Raw genomic sequence first — 26,956 nt, 5'->3', positions numbered from 1 at the left:
TGAAACGGGAGGGTGAACAGGGTCTCTGTGCCTCATCCTCCCTCCCTCTATTTTGCCCCAGCATATTGGGCTCAAAACGCAGATCACATAGAGAATTTGCAAATCTTTTACCAGTAGACGTTTCTATCTTCTGATTTAAACATCTCTCAGCTGACTAAGAGTTAATAATATGTATCTGAGAGATCACAATATCTTTATTTTTAGTCTGAGAGCGCACGTAACCTACGCCTGAGAAACAGACACGTTGCTGGGGCGTGAATGTGTGCTGCTCAGGGAAGCAGAAGGGGGCTGGATGTTGAGCACCAGGGAAATGTCATGTTGACCTTTTTAATCAGCAAGCTACAGGCTGCTTCAGATGGGACGAGGAGGGTTTGTGTCACTCGCATATGAAGCGTAATCTGCGATAAGTGCGAGGCGTGTGCACAAGGGCTGTACATTACAGCATCTCTGATATGTTGCGCATTATGTAGTTGGCCTGGATATTGTATGTGTGTCACTGGCAGGTGGTGGACTTAAGAAATGAGGATTGTTGTAGTCCAATGTAAATTCATGTCCTATTTCCATTTTATATACACTGTTTCCAGGTAAAGGGAGTTTGATAAGATATGATGATAGTATGCTATGTTTTTGTCAGGTATTGAGGAAGGTGGATATCAGCACTGTCTGGATCTAAAAAGTGGTTTTGCCTATACTGTTAATGGCTTATTATGTTCTGTGCATTCTGACAAAACATTTTTTCAGTAACACTTTATTATACAGTAGGTCTTCAACCGGTGGCCAGTTTCATTTTGAAGGACAGTGTAAAATGGATATTTTTCCCTGTTCACAGCTTAGGTTTGTTGCTTGAGATGCCATTAGCCCTGAAGAAAACACACTCATCCTCTCATCTCTTTTCATCCATATATTTTAATGACCGACTTCTGTTCTTTAAGCATAGAAAATAAAATTTACATTTATAGTTTTGGCAGACACTACAGCGTGTCCGAATGTGACTTACTTAATTTTACAAACCAACTGTTGGTCTGTGTCCAATCGTCCCTCCTGCCCTTTGTTTAATGGAGCACGGCCACTGCTATCTAAGCACTAATGTCACTGTCAGAACGAGACAACACTTGAACCAGACCACATGAAGCCACCACAGCTCTGTAAAGTCTGCGGAGCAAATATCAGATCAACTGTAAAACTGATGTGACATGTTGATGAAGCTCCTTATATAACGCGCTGCTTCTTGTGAATGAATAGTTAAAGAATAGGAAATGTTCCTAAAGCATTTAAGAGGGAATGGAAAGCTCAGTGTGAAAGAACAAACGCTGCGGTTGCCCTGTGGGGAGAGAGAGGAAGAGATGGGGAGGGCTGAAAACATGACAGTAGTTTTGAAGCTCAGATCTTCACAATGTTCTCCAGCTTTCTCTTTCTGACTGGTGTCAGAGACATAAAAGAGCACAAGAGAGATGAAAAACAGGAACGAAAGATATAAGGGAATGGAATAATGAAGAAGAGGGAGACCGTACAGACAGAGATTGGATGGATTGAGAGAGAGACGATGGATGGATGGATGGATGGATGGATGGATGGATGGATGGATGGATGGATGAACAAAGAGAAAGAGATGGATGACAGATGGACTGATATAGATAGATAGATAGATAGATAGATAGATAGATAGATAGATAGATAGATAGATAGATAGATAGATAGATAGATAGATAGATAGATAGATAGATAGATAGAACGAACAATGAAAATGCATCAAAATGCACAGAGAATTATGCAGCTGAATAATTAAGGTTTCTGTGTGGGAGAGTAAGAAATTAAATGGATTTCTCTCCATCCCTCAATTTTTTTTTTCCCTCTGCAACTCTTTTCTCCTCCGCATGCACCTCTTACATAAACACAGTTGATATCAGTATGCTCTATATGAGCAAAGCGTGCCCAATTCGCCCATGTAGAGCGCAGACTCTCACGCGCAAACACATTTTCCATGAACTTTAAGAAGAGGGCATATGGAGTGAGCTGATGAGCCATTGACGCAGAATGGCATGGATGGCTAAAGGTTCATCCTGGACCAGCAAAACCATGTAAGCTGTAGCATTTTTGAGCATCATAGGTGATTCACACTAGTTTTGCATTGTGGGAATTTATCACTGGAATGGCTTGGACAATAAACCAGTTCTTGAAATGACTGCTTCCCTTGATAGTACACTGACTATTGAACTAGGGAGCTGATTGAGATTCTCTAGGTTGTATAACACAGCTAGCACAAGCTTGGTGTGCTGCATCGTATTGGTAGATTCTATTAAAAAACTGTCCATACAGATAATTCTACCCTGAATGTGGCATCACACTGCTGTTAAATAGATAAATTAAGCTCTAATGATGAAGTAAACCACAACATACTAGTGGTCTGTCCTTTTCCTGCATGTGCTTAGCACATCCCTTTCACTCACACACAGTTCAGCTGTGACTAAGGCACGGAGAGAGAGAAAGAGAGGGCAGGACGTGTGGGTGGAAGTAAGAAAAAAATGGATGGTTTAATGTGGGTGCTGAAAGGAGTGAGAGCATGAGAGTGATTCAGCACATGAAACGTCCTAAAACTGCTGTAAAAGGCAAAAGCTACTTGTTCGCGGTTTTTGCTGCAGTAGAAATTAAAACCTCAAATAAAATATTCATATTGGGCACTGTCATCATTTTAAGATCGCATTAGCCGGGCAAAGCCTGGTTTTATATTCATGTCGTAGGCTATAGGCAACCTGTTGCTGTGTGAAATTTAAATTTGGGCTGCACTGAATGAAAAACATTGCCCCAATGTGTAAATCCATTCTTGCTTTTTCTGCACCACACAGCCTTCGGTTTGAGTAGTGAGGTGTATAGGAGAGAGAGGGAAAGCGAGAGCGCGCGCGAGAAACTGCACTCATTTTGGCTCAGCGCAAGGAGCCACTCTCAGTCGAACTGAATGTTACCGCGTTCCAAAATGGCCGACCACGGGGACACAGTTTCCCCGGCATGTTCCTCTAGCGCTACACGCTCGGACCAACGTCAGAGCCTCGATTGAAAAGAAAAATATATTCTCTCTGACTCACTCAAATGAATTTAACCCCTGAATCACCCGTTCCCACGGCGAGAGGCGTTGAGCATCATCGACATGCTGCAAAACTAGCGTTCGAGACACATGTGGACACTGCGGTGAAACCGAATGGCGGCGAGGGGCGGCAGGTGCAGGGCTATCCAGGCAGCATCAGGAGGGAATGCACGTCTGTTCAACATGTGAGCAGTTCATTCATTAGCGAATATCTTTAGTCGGTGGCATCAATAAGGCTTGACATTATGTCACATACTGGGATACACAACCGTTTTTGGTATTTAATTAGTTGTCATCCAACGCAGTCTCTATAAATTGTCTTAAAATGTTAGTGACAGCTGTGCTCCATCAGCATGGGTGTTATTTAATGATATCGCGCGCATTGGCTTGACACTGTGTGGACGAGCACGCGGACGCTGTATTGCGCGTCTCAGCTGTTTCGGGACCTGAGCGCCTTTGCGCTGATTATACAAAGCAACATAAAACTCGACAGGCAGTGGACATCCTGCTGCAAGGATTGTATTTCTTCTCGGTTTTGTTTCAGTTGTTTGGGAGGAACGCGTTGCGACTATCAGCGACAAAAAAAATCAATAAACATCTGCTCGGTTTTAACTCGTAAAAATCACAGATTTCTTGAGTTGGAACGTCGAATTTGGAGATTTAAACGACTTTGATGTTTTGGGACGTATTCTACATATCGCCTCGTTATCGCGCAGCTGTACGCGTTGGAGACGCTCGATTGTCTTCAAGGACTGTCTGGGCAATAAGTGTGAAACCGCTCGTGAGTAAACGACAAACGCGTGCATGAAACATTGATGATAGATGTGATTATTTTACACTGAAGAGAGATTTGGGTTCATATAATGGAATATAGGTGTAGAGAGGCACAGTATGTGTTATGAAATAATCAAATGTGTTGAACGGACTTTGCAATGAGTTGAAATACATCATGCGTGGGAAATCCAGGTGATGACTTAAAATGTATAATGATAAGCAATATTAATGGCTTGAATGAAGAGATCTTGCTATTGTAATTAGGGTGCAAAGAAGAGAGAAGGGGGAATTGGGTTGTTCTGAAAGACATGCGCACACCTCCCAGAAGCCAATTTAGTATTGCAGTGGATTTATCAGAAGAACTTTAGTCCCTCTCTCTCTCTTTCTCTTTCTCTCTCTCGCTCCTTCTCTACACCTTTCCATCTCGATCGCCTCTGGAATAGAATGACTCCTGACGAAAATGTCTCCCAAACACTTCAGTCTGGAATATGAGTCATGAATATACAGCCAGAAAACAGCTGCAGTGCTTCAACTCCACATTTCAAAGAGAAACGGAAGAGGATGTGCACCAGAGAAATGGACGAAAAGGAAATCTGCTTTCCTTCCTGTTTAATGGATATTTGCTGACTTGGCTTTTTGGGATGCATCCTTACCTTGGACTTGAAATGCTGAGAATGTTCTGTGACTGCCGAATTAGTTTTTTTTTTCTTTCTTTTTTCATTTTACCTATTTAGAGTAAATCTAGCTGAATGACTGATGAAATTCATTTTCACAAACCGGCTTTGATCTCAATTTCATGATTTCTTGGTGGCAGTGGAAAAATGGCACACTTGACAGAAGAATAGCAATGCACACTTACACAAACACATGCTCACACCCATTGTGAACAAGTGAGCAAACCCTCTCATTATCATCATCATCATCATCATCATCCTTTACATGTGAATACAAATTCCCAAAATGGAATTCCCTCATCACTTTCCAGTATTTTGACATCGGAAGCTGAATCTAACTTTGAGGGAATCTCAGATTAAAACCACTGACTTTTTTACCCTGTTCACCCAACTCTAACTCCAACACATTTCCATCTCCCCCCCCCACCCACTCCACGTGGGGGGGAGAGCTTCCTCCTACAGGGTGATCCCAGAAGCTTGTCCCAGCAAAAGGTGACTGTCGTGCAGGTGTCCATCAACATGGATGCTGGCCAGGGCAGCCCAGAGAGCCCTAACCGGGCAGTGGAGTACCTGCTGGAGCTCAATAACATCATTGAGAGCCAACAGAAGCTTCTGGAAACTCAACGGCGGCGCATCGAGGAACTGGAAGTGCAGCTGGACCGACTCAGCCAGGAAAACAAAGACCTGAGGCTGGACAGACAGCCCTGCCCACCCCCACCTCCACCTCCCATCCACCCTGTCCAGCCACCGACGTCCCACGCTGCAACCTCCACCGCCATTTACGCCAATCTGAGCCACAACAGCGGGCCCATCCCAATACCCATCCCGGCTCCGGCGCCCCCACCTCCACCGCCACCCGTGCCACCACGGGATCGCCGTGTCAATGCCAACACGCACACAAGGCTCGGCCAAAGCCTGTCAGCTGGACCCAATTCCACGGAGAGAGAAAGGGACCGAGATAGGGAACGAGAAAGAGACGGTGCTGCTACCAGTTTGGGAAGCTCTCTGCAGAAACAGTAAGTACAGGCCCGAGGGCTCTTTTACTGCATAGCTGAGGATCTACTGTAGAGTACAGTCTCCACAGCCTCCATGCTGGCTGTTTGGAAAACTGTCAATCAAGAGAGTGTGTGTTTGCATGCAAAAACCGTTTAAGATGTTGGTTGTGTGAGTGTTAACTACTGTAAAAAGACTGCTGTTTATAGTAATCAATATAATTTAAAGGAATAGTTCACTCAAATTTTAAAATTCTGTCATTGTCAAGTCACCTTTATTTATATAGCGCTTTATATAATACAGATTGTTTCAAAGCAGCTTCACAGTACTAAACAAGAAAATAACAGAATCAATGATTCAAACTTCATCAAATATGAGACCAATTCAAATGAAAGACAATAGTGTCATTGTTCAGCTCAAGTCAATTCAGTTCAAACTGTGAAGTTAATAAATTATGAAATGAGTATAATTCAGCTATAACCAGCTCTACAGAAGACAAAAGTGTTATTATTGAGCTTGAGTCAGTTCATTGTTGGTGCAATTCGGTACAATAACAGTCTTGTTTTTGCAAAATTCATTAATTATGAAACAAATTTTATTCTCTTTTAATGCAGCTCTACAGAATACAATAGTGGCATCATTTGTCCAGCTTAATTCAATTCAAGTTTTGTTCTCATCTGTCAGTGTAGTCAATATTACTAAATATGACACACCCTCATGTCATTCCAAACCTGTCCAACTTTTTCCTTTTTTTTTTTTTTTTTTTTTCTTTCTTACAGTGAGTCTTTTGGACCCCATTTACTTTTGTTGTATGAGAACTGGGACAATACATGGTTTCTCAATTTGCGATACAAAGAATCTGGACCAATTCTGATATTTTCCGGTGTATCACAATTATCTCCCGAATTGATTCTGAGCTTAGTTTTTAACAGCAGCAGATGGCACTACGTGCTTTAGAAACACTCGTACTCTGCTTGCTTCCAGTTCCTTTAGGCAGGAACACACCAAGCCGACAGTCGGCCGTCGGGCAGTTTTTCTTCGTCGGCCGACTAAGTTTTCTCAGTGTGTTCCGCACTGTCGGCTGAAGTTGGTCCTCGTCGGCCTTTTTTCGGCCGATTCGAAATGTTGAATCGGCATTGGAGCTCGTCGGTCCGTCGGGCCATCTGATCATTCTGATTGGCTGTTCAGCTATTGCCGCCTGCTGTTTTGGAAAGGCATTTCATCTCACGCAGACGCAGAACTGACGTGCTGCTTGGCCGTCGGCTGTTTAGCGTCGGTTTGGTGTGTCAGGGCAACTTTGGACACAGACGCTGCCGACATGAGCCAACCCCGCAGTCCGCTTTCATCGCCACTAGTTCGTCGGCATAGTTCGTAAGTGTGTTCCGCACCATCGGCTGAAGTTGATCCTCGTCTGATTTTTTTTTCGGCCAATTCGAAATGTTGAATCAGCATCGGGGTCCGTCGGTCCGTCTGATAATTCTGATTGGCTGTTCAGCTACTGCCACCTGCTGGTACGGAAAGACATTTCATCTTATGCAGGCGCAGAACGGATGTGCTACTTGGCCGTCGGTTTGGTGTGTCAGGGCAACTTTGGACCCAGACGCTGCCGACGTGAGCCAACCCCGCTGTCTGCTTTCGTTGCCACTAGTTCGTCGGAGTCGGCTTGGTGTGTGCCTGTCTTTACACACGCCACTTAAACCTAAAATAATCATTCATAAAGTTAAAATATGTTGAAGCGAATTACAAGGGTGTTCGCATTGGGCTGTGTTAATATTAATCTCGCGTCATAGAAGCATTATGAGCAGGATGAATATGACTCGGCTGAACGCATGATCGCTGTCCAGTACTCTTCTTTGTGGCCAGTTAAAAACCAGCCTAGAGCGCCATCTGCTGTTAAAACTAAGCTCAGAATCGATTTGAGAATGAAAATATCAAGTCATAAAATGTCATACAGATAAAAGGCAGTCATACAGGTTTGGAACAACATGAGTGTGTAAATGATGACTGGATTTGATTGAACTATCCTTTAAAAGAAAGTATAGGGAAACTGCTGTGTGCACTGTAATATTCACTGACACTGGATGAAGATTTGAACTACACATGCATATGAATGTTTGTACACACTGTTTTACATCATACACTAGTAGTTTTAGCAGCGTTTACTGTAGATTACACTAGCGATGTTGGTGCAGAACTAAGAAAGCACCTTTCAGAGGGTATTTCTCCAGTTTGCACCCTGTCTGTCTTACAAAACTGAAATTGAGTGCAACAGTCTGTCACAATAGGACTGTTTCCAGGCCATCGGACAGGCAGCTGGCTGTGCCATTGAGCCTGAACATTACATAAGCCTACAGACTCTTATCTGGACAGAGTTGTGCTGATGGGTCTTTGGCAGAGTGACAGGCTAATGTCATGGGATCCTGGAATTTAATTAGCATGCTAAATCTGTCATAAACTTTTTTTGATATTGAAACACATTGGACTATGCCTGTGAATATTATTGGAACTTCCAGGAACTTCTATCTAAGCTTTGTCTAATAGACATTCAAAGTATGTCTTGCTTTTGTAGTTAAACATTATTCATATTACTTTCTTGCATTCAAATTTGACTGAACTTCAACTTAAAAAGTAATCTAAATTCATTTGGGAATGGTGCACAACCCTGTTGGTTTGGGATTACATTCATTTTTGGCGATCCCTGATCGCTGATGTTATTGATATCTTAAAATACAGTGTTGGAGGGTCCCTGAACAGATTTCCACATTGAGCGAAGCTGTCAGTAGCCTGGAGATTGTCAATATCATTCCCAGCATTTTCTGTGTCAATAGATTCCATATAAATCCAGAGAGAGATGGTACAGAAGTGTAGTCGGCCACTCCTTGTGCTGCTGACAGTTAGGTTGTTTGTCTCCCTCCCTGCATTGCTGAGGAATCGACCTCTCCGTTGCACCTCTGATCACTCCCGCCTGTAGTGTGCACTTGAGCCGGCCCCATCACAGCATGCAATGCATACAGATTCGTGCTTGGAAGTGTGCAGATTAACGTTAGTGGATTGGATCAGTGTTGAGCACTGCAGTACAGCATCTCCTGTAGTTTTTAAGGCAGGTGGTTAGTGTGGTGTGGAGATTCGGTTTGTATATATGATCGGGCCACTGTGTAGGAGAGGTTGTGATTAAAATTCAGCGCAGAGTCAGATTGTGGATCAACTTGTGTGGGAGAGCGAAGCATAGAGTCAGAGAGAGAGTGAAAGAGGCTGCAGAATACATTGCACCCTTTTTGTGTTGCTCACTTTCTATGTTTTGTTTAATACGCACACCTCTTATATTCGTTTTTCTTGCTCGGTTTTCCAATGTAGGGAAACCTGAATGCCCTCTGATAAATTGAGTGCTCTCCTTCTCATCTGAGACTTTTTTTCTTTAGGGCAGATAGTGTACTTCACTTCTTCTTGCATAGTAATCATGCTTTAGCTGTTGTATTTGTTAGGGGTGGTGATACTGTACCAGTGACTCTAATCTTTTGCTTCCGTTCACCAAAAAGATTCATTCACTGATTTTAGTCACCTTTTGCTGCGACTAAATCTGCAAGCAAAACTTCTCAGTGACAATCTGTAAATTCATGAATCTTTACTATATTGTTTTGCGATTAAAAAAAAATAATGCATGTTAAGTTTTTTTTTTTGTTTTTGTTTGTTTTAATAGAAAAACGTTAACATCATTTGGAATTAATATTAGGAGTTTCACAAGCTGCGTTTACGCGGACCCTAATAATTTGCTTCTAATCGGACTGGTAGCATAGTCGGAATAAAAAAAGTCACATGTAACCATGCCAATCGGAATAAATTGGCCAAATCCTATTGAAATTTCATTCGGATTGTAAGTGGTGGTTTACACCTTTTCTAATCAGTTTGATTGGACATTAACACTTGATCGGATTGAAAACCGAAACTGGAAAGTTCTGTGCATGTGCAGTGATGTAGAAATGGCGTAATGATGTATGACGCACGGAACGAGCTGTTGTTGTTGAATATGGTGTCATAAATGATTGTTGTGTCAGTCTAAAATTCTTCTTCCACTCATCATCTGTGAAGTGCTTCAGGACATTGTCATTCCAGCAGTCCTTGCTTTGGACTCTCATCAACAGATGCCTTGTTTTGGGTGCGGGAAGGGGCATTTTTACTGCTTAATGTGGCACAAAGCTTCATGTGCTCGTCATCTCCATAATTAGGACCTGAAATAAATAGATATATATAAAGTCTGCTTTTTAAAACAAAGAAAAGAAGCAATGGTAGGAAGATGGTTAGTATGTGCCATTACTGGGAAACTCTGTATATATGTGCAGTGTGAGCACGTCAAAAGATCAAATGCAATTTGAAGCTTGTGACATAAATGCACACATTAACATGATCACTTTTATTTAGCATTCATGTAAATACTATGTTCGGTTTCATCGATCAGAATGATTTAATTCCGATTTAATCAAAAAGTGTCCATGTAAATGTAGCTACATGGACAGCAGATCTATGATTGTCAGTGTGTAGATCCTCATCCAACACCTCGTCGCTTAATTTTTTACTTTGTTCATTCATGAAATTCAGTGTCACTGAGTCTCATTCTGATCCAAACACTATAATGATCTTTGCTTGATTTAAGTAAGTCTTTGAAGGCAGGAAAAAACTTGTCATGTGAAAAATAAATAAAAAATAACACATTAACACAATTAAAACATGAACACATTTAGAAACATCAACCATAGTTGTTTTTTTTTTATTATAAAAAAAATATAAAATGAAGATAAAATTAGATTCAACTCCTCTGCCTTGGTGTCATCAGATGATTCACATGATAAATGCATGAACTCGCTAGCTGTCTCCGTAAACAGCATCTGTTAGATGTGGCCATGTGTTTACTTTTCACCTGAGTGGCTTTAGTGTTGCTACTGTAGCTTTAGCTTAGCATCACTTTTACCTGAAACAATGGAAAGTCAGACACCGAGTGCAGATGGCTTGTTTTACTGATGTAATTGACAGATAGACATCATTTAACTGTTCATTCAAATCAACTTCAACATATATCCATCCATTTTTTCCTTTATTTCCAAATTTCCCAATCTCTTGTTCACCCCCTCACCATCCCTCCTGTGGTGTTGAGCAGATGGCACACCAACGTGCCATTTTCCATTTTCTTTAGGGTCGCCTTTTCTCTTTTCACCCACAAGGGTCGTTTACAGCATCGTCTTTTCATGCAAGCTCTATTTCGGTTTATATCTGTGTTTTTTTTTATCCCTTTTTTCTCACCCTCCTCCCATCGGCGAATCCAAATGACCCAACTTGGGTGATCACAATCTTTCTCTTTCTCTGGTGTAATGCTTTCGACTAATGAACAAGTGTAACTACTGCTGTGGGTGAGCTGTTGAGGTGGGATTGTTTCTCAGAATAATTAGCATGGCCGGTGTTAATTACATTTGTCCATTGAAGGTGGCAATTACTGTCGTAGACGTGAGTCTGTGAGTAATGTTGGAGGACTGACTGATGGAGTTTATGAAATTATGATATAATTGAATGTCTATGGAGAAGCTTTCATGGCAGTCAAACTTGACACCTGCTGCTTTGTGGAATAGCTTTTTTTATATGTTGTTCTCCTAATCAAAGTCGTATTAATTTTATCCTAATTTTATAGTTAGTGTAAATTGAGAGGGTGACAAAAAGTAGTGGTTTGTCAGTCTACCTAGTGGCATAACAGAAGGTGACTTTTTAATATTGTTAACCCAGAGTCATTCTTAACTTTAGTATTTAACACTGCACATTTGTAAACCCTGGATCTCCTTGACACCCACTGTCCTGCAAAGTTTATTTTCAACTGCTTCAGCACACCTGCATGTGATTTACCAAGCAGTTCTGGAGAGCTTAATTAGTTGGTTCAGATTTGCCCTGCATTACAGTTCTTGTTTGCATATTTATAAGGTTAAAAACTTGGTTTCTGTGGAGTTGTGCATGGTAGCTCTGATAACAGATTACTCTAAATTGTAATGTAGAAACATGCATTTTCTGTAAAGCTGCTTTGAAAAGTGCTATACAAATGTGAGTTGAATTTATGTGAACTGGCTCCACCCACAGTGAAATCTCATTGGTTCAAAGTCCTGCTCCACATAACTTCTGATTGTGACTGTATTTAGGGGCTTTTGCACTGGCGGAACCTTTTCATAGTTCTTAGAACCAATGGTGGATGTACCCACTTTTTGACGTGTTCGAACAACAGGAACTGGGAATTAATTTAATTCTAGGAATGCCTTTTGCGGGAACTAAATTAGCTCCTACTTCAGAGTAGGGTCTAACCAAGCACAATAGGAACTACTAGTGACATAAGTGTATGTTGATTGGTCAAAAGCATGCCATATGAAACAGCACCCACCATTAAAAAGCTGTGTAAACGCACACAGTTTACTCCACAAACAAACTCCATTATAAAAAAACAGTGATTGATGGACTGACGCCCAAGTCCAGGCGCTGACAACCTTTACACCACCGGAAAAATGGGACCAAGCGAAACATGAAGATTGTCTCTTAGCCCTCCTTTTTACTTTTCATCGCATAACTTTCATCATCTACATTCCATCTCCGTTATCACGAATGTCATGACTAGGGCTGTTCAACGATAATCGTGATTATCGTGTACAAAATAAGAGTCTGTGTTTATGTAATATATGTGTGTTTTGTGTTTAATTATTATGTATATATAAATAAACATACATTCATGTATATATTTAAGAAAAATATTTCACTTCAGAGTTCCTACTGACGTTGTGAATGCAACCTGGAAAATGGCCCTAAGAGAACATTTAGTCCTCGGGGAACTGCCCTGGTGGCTAGTTCATATAACTACCCAGTGCGAAAGCCCCTATTGTCATTGTAAACCTGTCTGGTTAGGACTCTGTTTAAGAAAGCCCAAGTAACGTGGGTTTTCTAGCCATGATGCATTTCAAAATATGGTGATAGTTGATATGGTACTGTATTGGTATTCTCACGGCAAGAACATTTATTTATTTTTAGTTTTCACAAAACTGTTCATTCCCACCCCTTCTATCCATGATTGGTATGGATTTGAAAGAACTGTAGTCAATCGGGATTTCAAGTGGATCTTTTGAGAAAATCATTGATATTTGTGATTATTCAAAATCATTTCCCTGCACAAGATCAATTCACATTTGCTCCATTGTTGTATGTGTATGTGTTCAACAATATAACATTACTGACACTTCCACTTTCTTTGTGTCTCCATGTTTGTTTGTCTCTCTGTCTGTCTCTCACTCTTTCTTCCACTGGATCCACAGGCCAGAAGGAGACTCCTCCAACAAAGACAGGTCTGTGTTCACGCTTTCATTTAATCTCCATTTCTTCTCCTCCTCCTCCTCCTCCTCCACAGTGCACTCTCTGACTCCTGTAGTAGCGCACGCTTCGTCAAGTGACAGAGGCCTGTTCTATCTAGGGCAGCCTGAATGCATGTGGGACATGCCATTGCTTCTTATGACTTATTGCTTCGCTGTATGAAAGAGCTCTTGCATCTGGAGCAGGTTTAGCAGAAGAACAGCACTGTGAGCTAACTGAGAGATAAGTGTGAGAACATCAGAACAGAGGGATGAAAATCATTTGGAAATCGAGAATTATCGTCACTTGGCTGCAAGTCTCCCTGTTAGCCGTTGCCGTAGTGACCAATATGCCCAGTGTGAGTATGTTAATGGGTATTGATATGCATGTCGTTTGCATTCGCCCATATAGTGAATGCGAACATGGGCGTCAGTGGTTAGTCAGAAGTTACATGAGTAATATCCCAGCTGTGTGCGTGTGTTTTGCATGTAGGAGTGTTAGTGGGTGCAGGGAAAAAGGTCAAATGGCAAGAATGTGCTGGATTTTGATATGTTGGGAATTTTTATTTTTTTGTGTGTGTGTTGATGCCTTGGGTTTGATATGAGAGCGATCTGTGATTTTTGGAGTCTCTCGGTGGCGTTGTTATGACGATTCCTCACCATGGGCACGAGCCGGGGATCTGAAGGATAAATGATTGGTTGTCATGGCAACACCTGTAGATGAACTGGATTGCCAAAAAAGTTGCTTGTGTAATACAGAACCCATTCTGTGCATTTTTAGTGTGCCTAGAAGTGTATATGTGTGTGAGTGTGCATGTATTTGTGTTCCCTACACACACAGCAGAAGGACACCGATGAACGGTGCTTGAGGACAAGGCCGCTGCTATGTCACGTTTCACTATAATTACTCTCCTGATGCTTTTGTCCTTGGTTCACGAGTCGCATCGCGTTATGGATGTGAATTTAATTGTTCCTGCATTGTTAAATCGCAGTAATACGTTCTCATAAATGTGACATAGTTTATGCATTGCGCGATGAATCATACTTGTTTTTGTTTGTCACTACAACACTAATGCAAGGTTGCAATAATTAATGAAACTGCTTTCGTATTCCTGCTCAACCTGATTTCCTGAGCCGGCGGAGGCATGAACGCGAGCGCGGGTTGGTCTCTGCTGGGCTAAGCATGGAAATAACTGGTAGCAGAGGTTTGCTGCGGGGCTGCCGTGAGCTGCTCTCCCACCCCAGCAGCCCCTGCAGTCCGCAGTCAGCAGCAATGCATCACTTCAGCCCCCGAGGGCATCAGCCGCTGCTTTCAACCACCAGCCCTAGAGCTGTGCATGTTACGCTGCATTGGAACTGGATTTATGATGTAATACTTTCACACTTTCTTTAGTACAGAGCATTTGAACCAGTGTATTCCAGTAGTGTTGTTTTAGTATTAATTGTTTATATATATATATATATATATATATATATATATATACTTTTTTTTTATTATATATTTTTTTTTTTATTAACATTTTAGGTTTTTAGCTTTTGTTTTTATTTCAGTTAATTTTATTACTTTTAATACTTCAACTTAGTATTATAAACTTGGCAAAAAACTTGGCAACTGATTTTTTATTTTTTTTATTTTTTTTTTCATTTTATTTTAATACAGCATTATTTCTATTAACAACTTTTTTTTTTCTTTTTTTTTTTTGGATAAATTGATTTTGCTTTTTTCAAATACAACAGTAATAACAACGAACATCAGACAAAACACAAAGAGAAAAAACACACATTAAAAAAAAAAAAAAAAAGAATGGAATGGGAGATGCAATACAAAACGGTTAAATCAACTAATGGCTCATTTCCACCAAGCAATACAGTACATTACACTGTGATTCGGGACGGTATACACTGATCTGGCTTGCGTTTTCACTGCCAACAGTACCCTTACTTGATAGGCGTGATTTATGCCAGAGAGTAGCGATCATCATCACCAACATTGTGTTGCAACAGTATTGTTTCAACTGATATTTAAAAAATGGCGCCTCTCGTGTCTCATTTCCCTTGTAGCACGCGCAAGTGATGATTCTCTGTCAACCTATCAACATTCTGCAGTGAGTCTAGCTCCACCCTTTAGGTACTGGACTACTGTGCTAGGTACCCCAAAGGAAGGGTCCCAAAAAAGTGGTATGATTTGGTATTTTGGTACAATTCACAACTTCTGTCAATCGAAACTGAAATAATTGCATACTGTACTGTACTGTACCATACCACTCGGTGGAAACCGAGTCATAATTCACCCCTGCCCCTCATTGAATGTGATCTTCTCTTAGGTACACAGTTGCAAACCTCTGACAATCACAATCCAATCGGCACATCAGTGTCTGCTCTCCATTTCAAAGCAATACATTTTTAAGCTATTAACAATATTTCAGTTAGCTTAAAGGTGCTTTATGTAAGAATGAGAGCTAGTGGTTGAAATGGGTACTGCAGTACAAATTCAAAATATTGTTTGCCCCGCCCCCTCCTCCTCAGACTCGACGCTCTCGCGGGTTGCCAGTTTGAGGACACGCAACGGGAGCGAGCTCATCTGACATTAGAAGTCGAGGAGACTTGCTGTAAGATAATTAGTTGATTTATTGATTTATGATGAGTTTATATCGCGTTTTAATATGCTCCCGTTCATAGAGATTTTTTGATGGATGCTGAGGCTTTTTAGGTCAGGTAGAATCTGTGATCTCTGACCCAGTTTGTTCTTCCATGGCTGCAATTCACTGCATGTGTTTTCTGCCAACTGGCAACCCGGGGTGGCGAAATAATATTTGGTAAATTGGCAACGTGCGGTCTTGCACAGACTAAAACAAAAACAGAAATTCCTACATGGAACGCAAATTTCAAAGTAACATAACTGGCTGTAGCATTGGTTTTCAGAGAAATGAGTATGTGAACTCAGCATGTTTAATAAATATCTGCAAACATATTATGGTATTTTTATGCTTTAGTACAGTCAAAAACTTACATAGTCAAGCTATTAAAGGTGCTCTATGTTGGAGGTTAGAGTTGGTAGAATTACCTAATAAACTCACCTCTGGGTCCATTGGAAAATCAGTTCCATGAACCTGTGATTGTACTCTCACATACTTGAACCCAAAACACCTTCACTTTAGAATGAAAACAATTTGTTTTAATTTTATTTATTTTTTTATTAATTTTAGTTAAAATTAACAGCACCATAATTATTCCAGTGTAATGTGCGAGTGTGACATGGCTGTTCAGCACTGTCATTTCTCTTTAGGACTCAAATGGTGACCCAACACTGTACCAAATTTATCATACAAAACTGAAATGTACTTTTAAGTTTTTTATTTTTATGTTATTCTTGACCATCATGAACTACCAGGGTCCAGCTATGTGCAAAACATACAGCACTGCATAATAACATGACACATTATAAATAGGAAAATTTACCTATTTTAAATTCATATACAGCATAAGTATGATTCTTTTTTTTTTTTTTTAACTTTAAATATTTTTATTTCTATTTTTTGAGGATTATGGCAGGTCATGCAACCCATCTATAATGAAATCTGACAAATTTTGTGTTTTTTTTTTTTTTTTTTTTAGTATTATTTGTAAACCGTTGTGTATATAGCGTCTATTAAATTTCAAATTGCCTTTTATTTATACATTTTCAGTTAAGTAATTGTTATGTGCTTTTGTAATTTTTATTCGTTTTTTTAAATATTTAGATTTAACTTTCTGAACTTTGCAGAATTACTTTTTTATTATTATTATTTGCTGCTTTTTATTATTATTATTATTATTATTATTATTATTATTATTATTATTTGCATTACTGTTTTTTTCATCCTGCTTTCCCTGTGGGGGAAAAAACTGCAGTGTGTTCAATGTAGCTTGAAGTGTTACATGCTAGCATTATCAGATAAGCCAAAATATTAAATAAATGAACATGCAAGGGATGCGAGAAATGCTCTTATTTCGTGGAAATCTCTGGAGCTTTCTTTAAACGCAAACTATGCGCAGCCCTTGAGTACATATTTATCTTTCAAGTTTAGTTTTGAATGTCTCTGAGGGGTAGAAATATATTGCAGCTCTTTCATTAGTAAATAATCACTTTCAGGGATGGCATTGTTTCTGTGAACAGTTGTATAACAGATTTGCCTATATTGTGGAGTGACAAAACAGAATTGTCCGCGTTTGAAGAATGAGGGTCGACCACTGATGCTTTGGTTGGGACCAAATGTCAGCTTGTGTGTTTTGTATGTTCAGCGCTTGAAGTTTGTGTGTGCAAAATTTTATTATCAAACATTCAGCAGAACGCAGGGTTGTCCGAGGGAGGGACAGCTGAGAATATTTACCTGTGACCTGTGGTGAGGACAGACCATATATTTGTGTATGCTGCAATGTGTTTAATTTTGTCCTAGTTTCTTTGAATTCAAGCAGTGACCCAAAAGAACAACACTATGCTGCCAACTTGATGTCTGTTAGGATCCGTTCAGGATTTTTTGGTTTCCTGGATCTGTCAACATGCACAACAAACAGGCTTTTACACAAGTTTACACTTTCATGTTAATAGTCAATATTAAAGGGATGGTTCACCCAAAAATGAAAATTTTCATAATTTACTCATCCTTATGATGTTCCAAACTTGTATGAGTTTCTTGCTTCTTTTGAACTAAAAAGAAAATATTTTGAAGAATGTTTGCAACCAGACTTTTGACGGTAGCCGTTGACTTCCATAGTAAGGAAAAAAATACCAACATTCAACAAAATGTCATCTTTTGTTTTCAACAGAAGAAAGAAACTCATACAGGGTTGAAACAGCATAAGGGTGAGTAAATGATGACGGAATTTTCATTTTTGGGTGAACTATCCCTTTAAACTTGATGTCCAAATTAGGTCAAAATTAACCCACAATTTAATTGCTAGATGTATCAAGATAATTATCCGAAACCAAATAACGTTCTGTAGTATTATCTCGCATTCTGCCTCCAGCTGAAAAGCAACCATGAATTTAATATGCACTTTCATAGCTTCAGCCTCTGAGCACACTATCAGGTCGATTACACTTTAACTGACAGACATATTTCCCATCAGAATACTGAATGACTTGAAGAAATCGACAGAAATGCATCATCAGGAAATGAAGATGGATGCTTTTTGTTCATGACTAAACTATGCAGAGTGAAACTGACAGCCCACCTGAACAGTTATGACATATTCCACCAGCTCAAACGGAGTGTCTCGGTGATAAAGGAAGTGTGTGAGCCAGTAAAATCGCATTGACAGGTCTGTACGGGCACGGTGGGGCCATCTTCCCTGACCTCAGCTAATGTGATAGCCCTCAGCTTCAACACACTGAGTTCACAGTCAATAGACTGTAGTCATGTTTAATTTTACACTAAAGAAAATGAGGCTGTGAGGGACTGAAGAACAGCCTGTACAACATGTCCTACTGTACACTATCGGTCAAAAGTTTGGGCTTGGTAATATATATATATATATATATATATATATATATATATATATATATATATATATATATATATATATATATATATATATATATATATATATATATATATATATATATATATATATATATTTTTTGTTTATGAAAGAAGTCTCTTATGGACACTAAGGTTGCATTTATAAAATAGTAATATAAAATATGTTTAGAATTAAAAAAAAATTGTTTTAATATATTTTAAAATCTAATATATTTTTGAGATGACAAAGCTAAATTTTCAGCATCATTACTCCAGTCTTCAGTGTCACATGATCTTTCAGAAATCATTCTAATATACTGATTTGGTGCTCAAAAAATATTTCTTATTATTAGCAATGGTGAAAACGGTTGTGCTGCTTAATATGTTTTTGTGGAATCTATGATATTTTTTTCCCAGGATACTTTAATGAATAGAAAGTTCAAAAGAACAACATTTACTGTATTTAATATATTCTTTTTTTGTAGGTATTTACTGTCACATGATCAATTTAATGCATCCTTGCTAGATAAAAGTATAATTTAAATAATAATAATAATAATAAACCTTTGAACTGTAGTGTACCTGGGTATTGAATGTTAAGTCTACAAAACAGTGGAAGTGTTTCCACAAATTTCTAAACTAAAACATGGGTTATGAAAATTAGATGTGGCCTGTAAGATTAAAGGGTTAGTTCACCCAAAAATGAAAATTCTGTCATTAATTACTCACCCTCATGCCATTCCACTCCCGTAAGACCTTCGTTTATCTTCGGAACACAAATTAGGATATTTTGATAATCTGAGATCTCACTTTCAAGGCCCAGAAATATATTGATAAAATAGTCGACGTGACTACAGTGGTTCAACCTTAATGTTATGAAGCGAAAAGAATACTTTTTGTTCCAAACCTGTATGAATTTTTTTCCCTATGCAGTGACAGTGAAGGGAGACTGGTGGTGTTGAACTACAAAATATGACTAAAATAATTTGAAAATAAAAAATTGGTCTGTTTCTTACACAGAGCTATCATGTGACTTCAGAAGACTTCTGGTAGGAAATAAATGTTCAGGATGCTCTTTTCCATTTTGTAAAATGTCTCCTTTACAGGGTTAGTTCACCCAAAAAATGAAATTTCTGTCATTAATTACTCACCCTCATGTTGTTTCAAACCAGTAAGACCTTCGTTCATCTTCAGAACAGACATGAATGCCTATTTGTGGTTCAGAAACCCTTGGAGTTCATCAAAAATATCTTAACTTGTGTTCCAAAGATGCATGAAGGTCTTACTGGTTTGGAACGGCATGAGGGTGAGTAATTAATGACAGAAATCTCATTTTTGGATGAACTAACAGAAGAAATTAAGTCTTACAGGTCTGTAATGACATGAATTTTCATTTTTTGTGTTAAACATTTTCACACAATCCTAACAAATTCATTAAAGAGATTTATCTACTCTTAACCTTTAGTATATACTTGCACAATCGCTGCAGGACAGAGTATTTGGCCACAGCTAGTTTGTTCAAGCAGGTCACAAAGTCACAGAAGTGCTCTCTTGTTCTTTTTTCTCTTTCCCTTGTGGGCTTCAGTAGAAGTGTTGCTGGGGGAACGAGGTGAGTTATCACAAATGTGTTTATGTGTAAAGACTGTGTGGGCGACAGAGAGAGAGGGAGAGGCAAAAATGGAGGAGGAGAGAAATGCAGAAAGAAGAACAGAGGTAGTAATTGAAAGAAGGAAGGAGTGAGAGACGGAGTAATGTGTAAAAAGAGAGGACAGTGCAGCTGACAGGCTAATAAAACATGCAGGGAATTACAAAGGAAATGAGCCTTCTTTGCTCACACATAAACACTCCCACATCCTATCAAACACAAAAAAACTCAACACAAAACAGCTCCATCATTTGCATCAAGGGATGTCAGGAGTCTATGTCAAAAAAGGATGTCAACAAATTTTAAACTTTTATTTTCTGGCTGTGCATGTGAATGGTGCACTCTTTGGTTAGAATGGCAGTCTTATTAACACTATACTTTTTGGACAAAAAATAGTGGATGTCAGAATATCAGATTTGTGCATTCAAGGTTAAATGTGATCTCTAAGTCTTGCTGCTGTTTGTTATTAAAACATACAACAATATGGACAAGAAAAAGAGAGAACCACTGTACTTTACACTTTTTAGAATTACTTGGAACAAATTGAGTCAATGTTGCTTCCAAGTAATTAAGCATTAGTTACTCATTTCAAAACACTGCTTCATGAAGCTTCGTGCTTTACGAATCTTTTTTCGAATCAGTGGTTCGGAGCGTGTATTAAACTGCCAAAATCACGCCCCCCAGTGGTGAACCATTGAAATTTCAAAACACTTATGACCTAACGAAGCCTCGTTTACTAAAATCACATGACTTTGGCAGTTTGACACACGCTCCGAACCACTGATTCGACACAAAAGATTCGTAAAGCTTCGAAGCTTCATGAAGCAGTGTTTTGAAATCGCCCATCACTAGATATTGTTGAATAAAGTCGTTATTATTTTTTAAAAAATTTTTGGCGCACAAAAAGTATTCTCGACACTTCATAACATTAAGATTGGACCACTGTAGTCACACGAACTGTTTAAAATATGTTTTCAGTAGCTTTCTAAGCATTGAAAGTATTAATTCGCTGTCTCACATTTGGAAGGCTCCGGAGGTCGCATTTGAAGGCTGCATACGTCATCGAGGCGGTCTCATTTAAGAAAAATAACCATTAGATTGCAAAGTAAGAGAAATTATTTTAAAACTGTATTTTACTCCTCACGAGAAATAAGTCAATTTTATTATGGTTACTGTTCTTAAATAAGACTGACGTATACAGCCTTTAAAATGCGACCTCCGCAGGACGCAGCCTCCGAAATGAGATGCAGCAATTGTCTTGCTGGCAATGCAGGCCTCACTGAGCAATCGGATTTTATGAAAAATATGTGGTATTGAAATTGATATTGGTATTGAGACATCATGATATTTTGCTTGTGTTGGTATCGGCCACTGAAATTTTGGTATCGACCCTTGAACCTTGTTTTCTGACAAATGAAACATTTGCATTGTCTTGTTTAATTAATTTTTTTTTATTGTTCATTGTCTTTTCAATTCATGTGATTTTACTATAGCAGTGCTTGTTAAAATCAGAAGAGAGCAGTGTGCGATATCTGCCTCTGTCTGTTAGTGGCCGCACCATGTTTCCCTCGACTTGCATCACCCCTTCCAGATGAGTCCAGAGAGACTTGCAAAGCAGCAGAAGATGGTAATACAGGGTTTAGCTCTTGAGGTGCTTGTTCACCGAAAGAGGTGTGATGAGGCATTCTCTCTCTCCTTTGCAGTGGGATGGGGCATGTCAGCTGGTTTTAAGGTGGCCATACAGGCGTGATGGCAACGGACACATGGGGACATATTGCTTTTCTTTTTTTTTTTTTGTTGCCGGGCAGCAAAATTGAGTTTTAAAAGTGTGTGTGTGTGTGAAAGAGAGAAAGAGCAGTTGAGGAAAGGGCTTGTTAGAGGTCATGTACCAATACAGTCCTTCCCTAGAGGATTCGACACACTGTGTGTGCGCACGCATTTCCAACAACTGTCCCAGCTGGATTTTTACCAAAACATTGCGACTGTGCTGCTTAGAAATTCTTCCCAATGAAGGAAACCACAAACACAGAACTGATGGAAATGAAAATAATTGAAAGGAAATGTCTTTTTACACTCTTACCCCACTTCATTTATAGCTGGATTTCCCAAGTTAAACATCGGTCTCTGTAGTGTTATCAAAACTTTTTGATTGAGAATCCAGACCAACTGCACACAGCAACCGGCTCAGCAAATGGAGTGAGTTTGGGGTGGGGCTATCTGTTTGGGCAACCAATGGGAGTGTTCGGGAGACCTGTTTGAAAACAATCAATATTTTTGCTTTTAAGTTTGGTGAAACTAGAAAATGACACACTTCAGCTTTACCTTTGGCACCTTTAAAAAGTGTTGTTGCACGTACTATAGCGTAAAGGTCTCTCAGAGGTCCCTGTTCACGTCCACAGATTCATCTCTGGCCTTTTTACCCCAGTACACTCTGAGGACTCGTGCCATCTCCCTACATACTTCTGCATCCTTTTCTTTCAGGCCACAATATCTATCCATTTCTCTCCTCCTTTTCTTCCTTCCTTCATCCTTCCCTCATTTCCCTCTATTCATACCAGTCCATTAATTCCCTCTTTGTTTTCTCGTCTGTGTCAGTCACTGTGTTCTGTGTCTGCTTGAGCTTTAGGTGGTGTTGAAGTGTCTGTTCTGTTTTTTTTTTTTTTCTTGATATTTAATGCTAGCCTGACTGACTCCCTGCTGTTCAAGAATGAAGAAAAAAATGTACTTTCAGTTGATCATTAAATACCTAAGTTGTTATAGTATGATAATATATAGTTGTCACATTTTCTGCAAAAAAAAAAAAAAAAAAAAAAAAAAGTAATTCGGTATTGATTTGGTAAAGTTTCACTACTTGCTCAGAAAGCTCATTTTGGATGTAAATCCAACAAATCAAATTTGACAGTATTTACAGTACATTCTTTGTAAATGTCTGGTCTCAATGAGCATGATTCCTCAGTGCAAAAAAAAAACATTAATATAAACATAACTTTCTGCCTAAAATGGTTTTTTTTGTTCTGGTGATCTTGCCTGGGCAGGGTAAAAGTTATGTTAACCAATGATATCATAAGTTTCATGTCAGTATGGAATGATCATAGTCCTGCCATACATTATTACCCCATTATGCTCTTGTTTTGGCTTGGAAATGCATTACATACATCACACCATGGAAGTTGTGAATGTTGTTTTGTGTTTTAAATGAACCCCTGTGATTGGCCAGCAGGGGTCAGTCACACACATTCTTCACCAAACAAACCTGCAGGATCATAATTGTATTGTGACACTTGTTATTAAAGCATGTGGTTTGGTGGCACACTGTGTACTACAGATGATTAATTTGAACAGATAAATTCATTCCATTTGTCATTTTTTTTGGCACGACAGAACTCCATTGTGGAATAAAGACTCACGGATATTGATTTTAATACTGAATATCAGGCACTATTATCCACTCATGATTATTAAGCAATCCTGATTTACTCTTGCTCTGACAGATTCTTGTTTTCAGACCTAAGTCAAACCCAAGTCTTGGGTTTTTAGTTAAAGAGATTTCATAAAGTTTCAAATCTAATTTCTCTGTAAGACTTGAATCCTTTCATTGGGTTTAATTGAATCACATTTTCATCCTTGTTTTAGGACAAATAAGTGCATGGATATCTGTATGTAACTTTTTAAAAGGATTGTTTTTTGGCTTAACGGGTTTGTTGAATGATAAATTATATAAACTGTTAAAACAAGAGAAATTAAGTCTTCAGTGGATTGATTTTGACTAGTGTAGCTTATACAGCTCTCGCTCAAGCTGCAATGTAGTGGAGAACAAGTCTGCCTTTCACCTCGGATGTGTCTCAGTCCGCTCAGTAGTTCACTATTAAGTGCACTTCTTTGGGAGTTGGGTTGACAAAATTGTTTCAGTGCATTCAAACAGAAAGCACCACAAAAACCAGATTACTGATTCGGGGATGGGTGTAAATGTACAGAGATTATTTTTAAAGCATTAAATTTTAAAGCATTATTTAAAAGTCTTGTCTTTTAAAATAAATTTAATTATTATTTTCATACCTTTGCATAAAAGGGGGAAAATCCTATCAGCATCATAGGAATGTTTAAAAAATACATATACCCATGATTATTATTATGATTATTTTTATTTATTTATGTGCTTTTTTATTTTTTTTTATTTTTTTATTTTTTATTGGATTTATTTTTATTTGTTTATGTAATGTCTGGATGCCATTCATGTATAAAAATGTATCTTTTTTTTTTTTTTTTTTTTTTTGATTAAATGCAAGCGAATATTTCCAAATGGCACTGTGTTTTTAACAGCTACATGAAGATGCGCAATGCCATTTTGCGATGTTGTCGGTAAATTCAGTTAATGCGTGACCTCATAAGGTGATCGTGTCATCGGTGTTCCAATGTTTAGCGGACGAATCTGTGATCTCGATATACTGATTCACAGCATAGGGAACAAGGGAGCGGATTGAGACACAGCCCTGGTCTGTACGCTGTAATACTCCTCTATACAGGTAATTTGACATAACTCTACATAAACCATCTTAATCTTCATTAAATATTCTGCCTGACTGCACCTAACTTTCCACAGCTCGAAAAAAGTCTGCATAACGCTTCATAACTCTGCATAACGCTGCCTAACCATGCCTGTACTGCTGCTGCTAAAGTGTTTGTAATGTATGCATGTGGCTGTCTTTGTTGTCTGTTATCTTTTGTTTCTTTCTTGACTTTATTTTTTCTCTCTCTTTCTTTCTCTCTCTCTCTCTCTCTCTTCTTCTTCCTGTGCCTATCTCTATCTTCCTCTCTCTTTCTCTCTTTCTCTCTCCACTCCTCCTCTCTCTCTTTCTTTCTCTCTGTCAGGTCACCACCCTATTCCACCTGTAGTACTTCTTCTACTCGTACCAATTCTTCCACCTCCTCTACTGCTACTCCAGCTTCTACCTCTGTCCACACCAGTCTGACCGCAAACAGCCACTCCACCCACCACCAGTACTGCTGCCCCGCGCGGCTCCTTCTGCCCAAGCCGCCCTGCGCCCTCCCCCCTGCCCGGCACCCGGAGCAGGCAAGGTAAGGGCCTGAGCCCACACTTCCCCTCTCGATAACCCGCTCACCCGATCCTCCACAACCTCAGTGTCTCCCATCATTCACGTCCGAACGCTCACCTTTCATCTCCCACCTCTCCAGAAAGTAACAGGAGAGCCGTCCTCTCAAAACTGACTACCCATAATTCCTTCGTCCAAACTGAATAATGCTTTTGCCTCCAACAGCAAGTGAATTATGGCTTTTTGGAGATTAAATGACCTTGCAAGTAACCTAGTGAGATCTGAACTCCTGTGGGCCACTTCAATTTTTATTTACCACTATTTGAAACTAAAATGTGCTTTGTGATTAATGAGATAAGTCATTTAAGTTTAAGTGTGTAATTTCTGTGCCTCTAAATGGAATGGCAAAATTAACGACAAACAGAGCCCCGCCCCCACTCATGCATTGGTTAAGACAACTCACTTAATCAAATGCAATTTTGTTCCACTAACAGCACAGAAATTACACGCTGCCCCTTTAAATTTGCATTAGTGCCCCTTCACACACACATCTCTGAATAAGATTCAGTCTCCTTGGTCCACACTCCAGTCACAAATGACCTCATGCATAATCCTCCACACACACCAACGTACACTCTCATCCTCACATGCTCCTTCAAATGTAGTTCCGCCGCTTCATTAAACATGAATCACACAGAGGTGGAGACAAAAGTGCATGCAGAACCCCCCCCCCCCCCCCCCCTTGCCTACACACACACCTAATACCCCTCACACTCTGTCACTGCGTGATTCACACTGTCTCTTTCCTCCTCCATCAAATCAGCCATTTCTCCCATGATTCCATGTTGCATGTATTTGTGCACATTGCTTTACTTCACTTTGTTTTTTTAGATTATGGAGAGATAAGATATTTTAGATTATTGTGATACCTAGAAAATACAGTTTGAACTGTAATGCCAATATTATTTTCATATCTTTATTTAACATTCATATCTAGTGCATCTTTTATTTTTATATATATATATATATATATATATATATATATATATATATATATATATATATATATATATATATATATATATATATATATATATATATATATATATATATATATATATATATATATATATAGTTAAACTGGTGATGTTTAAGTCAGTGGGGTTTTGTTGGCAGAACTGTAGTGATTGAAATCAGCTTGTACTACAATTCTGCCCCCTGCTGGAAAGGACTAAGACACACAAAATTTTGTGAAAATTGAAGTTGAGGTTTGAATCCCTGCAAACAAGACAGTTCCTGAATCAGAGGTGCTGGAATTGACTTTTAGCCAACTCAATTAATCTTTGTTAGTGAATATTAAAATATCTGAGCAATTTTAGCAGATTATTTGTTTATGTAAAGAAATTCCCAATCAGTGTGCTATTAAAAAATATTTCTAAATTCTCATTAATCATTTTCAGTTTTAAAATCTCGACATGAGCTCTACTTCATACTTGATTTCCAGAATAATTAAATATTTTGACATGGAGTGCTGCATTGATGACACATTTGTAGGCTAACCTGGAAGTTGGCATCACCCTTGTTTCATCGACTAAAAACCGAAAGGATTTTTCCATTGGATTTTGGATTATTGCAGAAAATTATCTCTGTGAACAACAAGAGTTTATGATACTTGCATGATTTTTTCATCAAGATAATTTGAAATTTGAAGCCTAACTAACAATCGCCAGATTTAAAAAGCAAAAGTTAATCTTTAAAGGAACTATACCACGGTTGCATGACTACCATGTCATAATCTAAAAAGTTTGGGTTAAAATAGTTTACAAAAGTGTATTTATTAACACAACGAGGCTGTAAAAGCAGACTAGTGAGTAGTTGAAT

The 26,956-nt window shown here is 38.9% G+C and overlaps 1 protein-coding gene across 4 annotated transcripts in view; it reads left to right on the top strand.

Annotated features, from left to right (window-relative positions):
- The first annotated feature begins 2,823 nt into the window (after positions 1 to 2,823).
- Positions 2,824 to 26,956, top strand: part of LOC125279609 (IQ motif and SEC7 domain-containing protein 2) — a 95,259-nt gene continuing 71,126 nt past the window's right edge. The window contains exons 1-2 of one of the 4 annotated variants that reach the window (XM_048209479.1): positions 2,824 to 5,543; positions 12,846 to 12,875. In XM_048209479.1, coding sequence (XP_048065436.1) covers positions 5,047 to 5,543; positions 12,846 to 12,875 — 527 coding nt within the window. In that variant the 5' untranslated portion in view covers positions 2,824 to 5,046. The remainder of the gene's footprint in view (positions 5,544 to 12,845; positions 12,876 to 26,956) is intronic. The other 3 variants (XM_048209480.1, XM_048209481.1, XM_048209484.1) reach the window with 3 other exon arrangements.

The sequence above is a fragment of the Megalobrama amblycephala genome, linkage group LG12, assembly GCF_018812025.1.
Source record: "Megalobrama amblycephala isolate DHTTF-2021 linkage group LG12, ASM1881202v1, whole genome shotgun sequence".
In the NCBI taxonomy this organism is placed as follows: domain Eukaryota; kingdom Metazoa; phylum Chordata; class Actinopteri; order Cypriniformes; family Xenocyprididae; genus Megalobrama; species Megalobrama amblycephala.
Note: the sequence above shows the minus strand (reverse complement) of the source record. Positions and strands in the feature narration are given on the sequence as shown.